The sequence below is a fragment of the Moschus berezovskii genome, chromosome 20 (assembly GCF_049115385.1).
Source record: "Moschus berezovskii isolate FMDL1 chromosome 20, NW_MosBer_1.0, whole genome shotgun sequence".
In the NCBI taxonomy this organism is placed as follows: Eukaryota; Metazoa; Chordata; class Mammalia; order Artiodactyla; family Moschidae; genus Moschus; species Moschus berezovskii.
The window spans coordinates 53,439,725-53,442,309 of NC_142479.1; the positions used below are offsets into that span (position 1 = coordinate 53,439,725).

Consider the following 2,585-nt stretch of genomic DNA (forward strand, 5'->3'; position numbering starts at 1 on the left):
GACAGAGAATGAGATGGTTGGATGGCATCACCGACTCGATGGACATGAGTTTTGAGTAAGCTCCGGAGTTGGTGATGGACAGGGAAAACTGGTGTGCTGCAGTCCGTGGGGTCACAGAGTTGGACATGACTGAGAGACTGAACTGAACTAGGCTTGATCCTCAGCTTGATCTACTCTCTAGCTGCAGGAGATGAGAGTCGATTTCTATGCTGCCAATGAAAGTTTCCTTTGGGCTTCCCTTGTGGCTCAGGTGGTAAAGAATCTGCGAGCAATGCGGGAGACCGGATTTCAATCACTGGGTCAGAAGATTCCCTGGAGAAGGGAATGGCAACCCACTCTGGTATTCTTGCCTGGAGAATTCCACGGACAGAGAAGGCAGGCAGGCTACAGTCCATGGGGTTGCACAGAGACAGACACAACTTAGTGACTAACACTTTGACTTCGACTTTAATGAAACTTCTGGCTTTTACATCTGTCTTTTATTTTAATTTCTAACACATCACCTTTAACCTTTCATTGTGTTTTCTCCCAGCTACAAACATTCAGTTCCATTATTCTTACAATTATTAACTGATTTCACAGGTAGACAATATGAAAAAGAGGTCCCATAGAGCATTAATTATTTCCAGATTTTGCAGAAGGTATCATTTCGTTGATTTTTATCCATGAATTCCTGAGAATATCTATTTTGTCTAAGAACTAAGGAGACTTACAATGAAACCTGAGCTGTGACCAGGGAGCTTAACCTCTATTGTGAAATTAACAAAGCCATGTTATCTATCCTACAAGTGAAGGTAAAATACAGTTGTCCAGAATGCATAAAAAATCTCAAAGAAAAGTATCATCACACTACATTTTTCATATAGGAAAGTGATAGTTTATTTTTGCCGTAGAGTTACAACTTAGGAAATTTTGGGGAATAAAAATGATAAAGGAGAATTTTCACGGGAGCCATTAAGAGAGCAACTATCAAAATTCATAGTGCAGAAATACTGAAATTGAACTTTAGCTGCTTGATGACTTGAAGGTCAAAAGTTAAGAAAGAGAATTTGAAGAGAATTGATCAACACAAGAGTTGGTATGTTACTGATACAAGCAAATTCACACTTGGATGAAGGGGAGAGGTCCAGACAAGTAGAATCTGGACTGATGCCAGAATGTGCTCACAGAGATAGTGGGCCTATGGTGGGCTCATTAAAATCATGAGACCCAAATCAGTTCAGCAACATCAGCCCCAGCCCCGGTGTCCTAATGATCAGCACAAAAGAAAGGCCTACATTACTGGGGGCAGAGGTAAATAGAGACAGTGGTCACAGGGCGGTGGGCTTAGCAGCAAGAAGACGGACAGCACACAGGGCGGGAGCAGGTGGAGATGACACAGGTGGGACGATAGCAAGTGCTGTGGCAGGAGATCCAGTCACACACTGGGCGCAGGCAGTAGCTCGGGCAGCAGCACCTCGGGCGGCAGCAGCTGGAGCCACAGCAAGTGGGGCGGCAGCAGCTGGAGATGTGGGGGCAGGTGGGCTGGCAGCACACAGACTGGCAGCACCGGGGCCTGCAGCAGCTGGAGATGCAGCAGGTAGGCCTGTAGCAGCTGGAACCACAGCTGGACCCACAGCAGGAGGGACGGCAGCAGCTAGAGATGCAGCAGGTGGGACGAGAGCAGGTGGGCTGGCAGGACACAGGCTGGCAGCACTGGGGCCTGCAGCAGCTGGAGATGCAGCACGTAGGCCTGCAGCAGCTAGAACCACAGCTGGACCCACAGCAGGAGGGGCGGAAACAATTAGAGATGCAGCAGGTGGGGCAAGGGCAGGTGGGCTGGCAGCACACAGACTGGTAGCACTGGGGCCTGCAGCAGCTGGAACCACAGCTGGAAACACAGCAGGAGGGCCGGCAGCAGCTAGAGATGCAGCAGGTGGGCTGGCAGCCCTGGGGCCGGCAGCAGCTGGACACACCACAGCTGGGGCGGCAGCAGGTGGTCCGGCAGCAGGTGGTCTGGCAGCAGCTGGGCTGGCAGCAAGTCTCCTGGCAGAGACTTCGGCCACAACTCTGGTCAGAGCAGACAGAGCCACAGCAGGAGCTGACCATGGTGTCAATGGAAAGAGTGGAGTTGCATGAGTGGGCTTGCAAGAGGGTGGTTTCTTGTTTTTGACTGTTTCCTTACCCCGTCTCTTTTAATACTCTGCTTTTAGCTGGTCTTACCGTGAGCAATGCTTTTTCCTTGTTATTTTTCCTACTGGATAATCTATTAACATTACTACTAAGTTCATAATTGTGTTTATGAGGTTAATTATGCCAATATCTAAGCATCAGTACCTAAAGCATCATTTCCTTTTTCTATTGTTATGATTCACTGAATCTTGTTAAACCATGTGTAACCACTTTGCTTTTCTTCCTCTAATGTGTCTTCTAAGTTGGAAATATCACGTGATATTCTATCACTGAGTTTTTAATGTGTCACTTTTTTTCCTTCTTTGTGTATAACTCCATTATACTACTTTGAGAATGGCCCTATCTCTTTTTATGTCAAAGTGGAAATAATGCATGCTACTGACAGGCAGAGTGCTGATAAGGAAATAAGAGGA

The 2,585-nt window shown here is 47.3% G+C and overlaps 1 protein-coding gene across 13 annotated transcripts; it reads right to left on the minus strand.

Annotated features, from left to right (window-relative positions):
* Positions 1 to 1,326: 1,326 nt before the first annotated feature.
* Positions 1,327 to 2,088, minus strand: LOC129537654 (uncharacterized). 13 transcript variants are annotated; one of them, XM_088829100.1, is made up of 2 exons: positions 1,952 to 2,088; positions 1,327 to 1,702 (listed from the first exon to the last, which is right to left on the minus strand). In XM_088829100.1, exons 1-2 carry the CDS (start codon positions 2,086 to 2,088, stop codon positions 1,327 to 1,329), a joined length of 513 nt encoding a protein of 170 aa, XP_088685226.1. The 13 variants fall into 13 exon arrangements, with proteins under 13 accessions (XP_088685226.1, XP_088685225.1, XP_088685219.1 ...); XM_088829099.1 differs by having other exon boundaries at positions 1,327 to 1,732; XM_088829093.1 differs by having other exon boundaries at positions 1,327 to 1,858.
* Between the last annotated feature and the right edge of the window lie 497 nt (positions 2,089 to 2,585).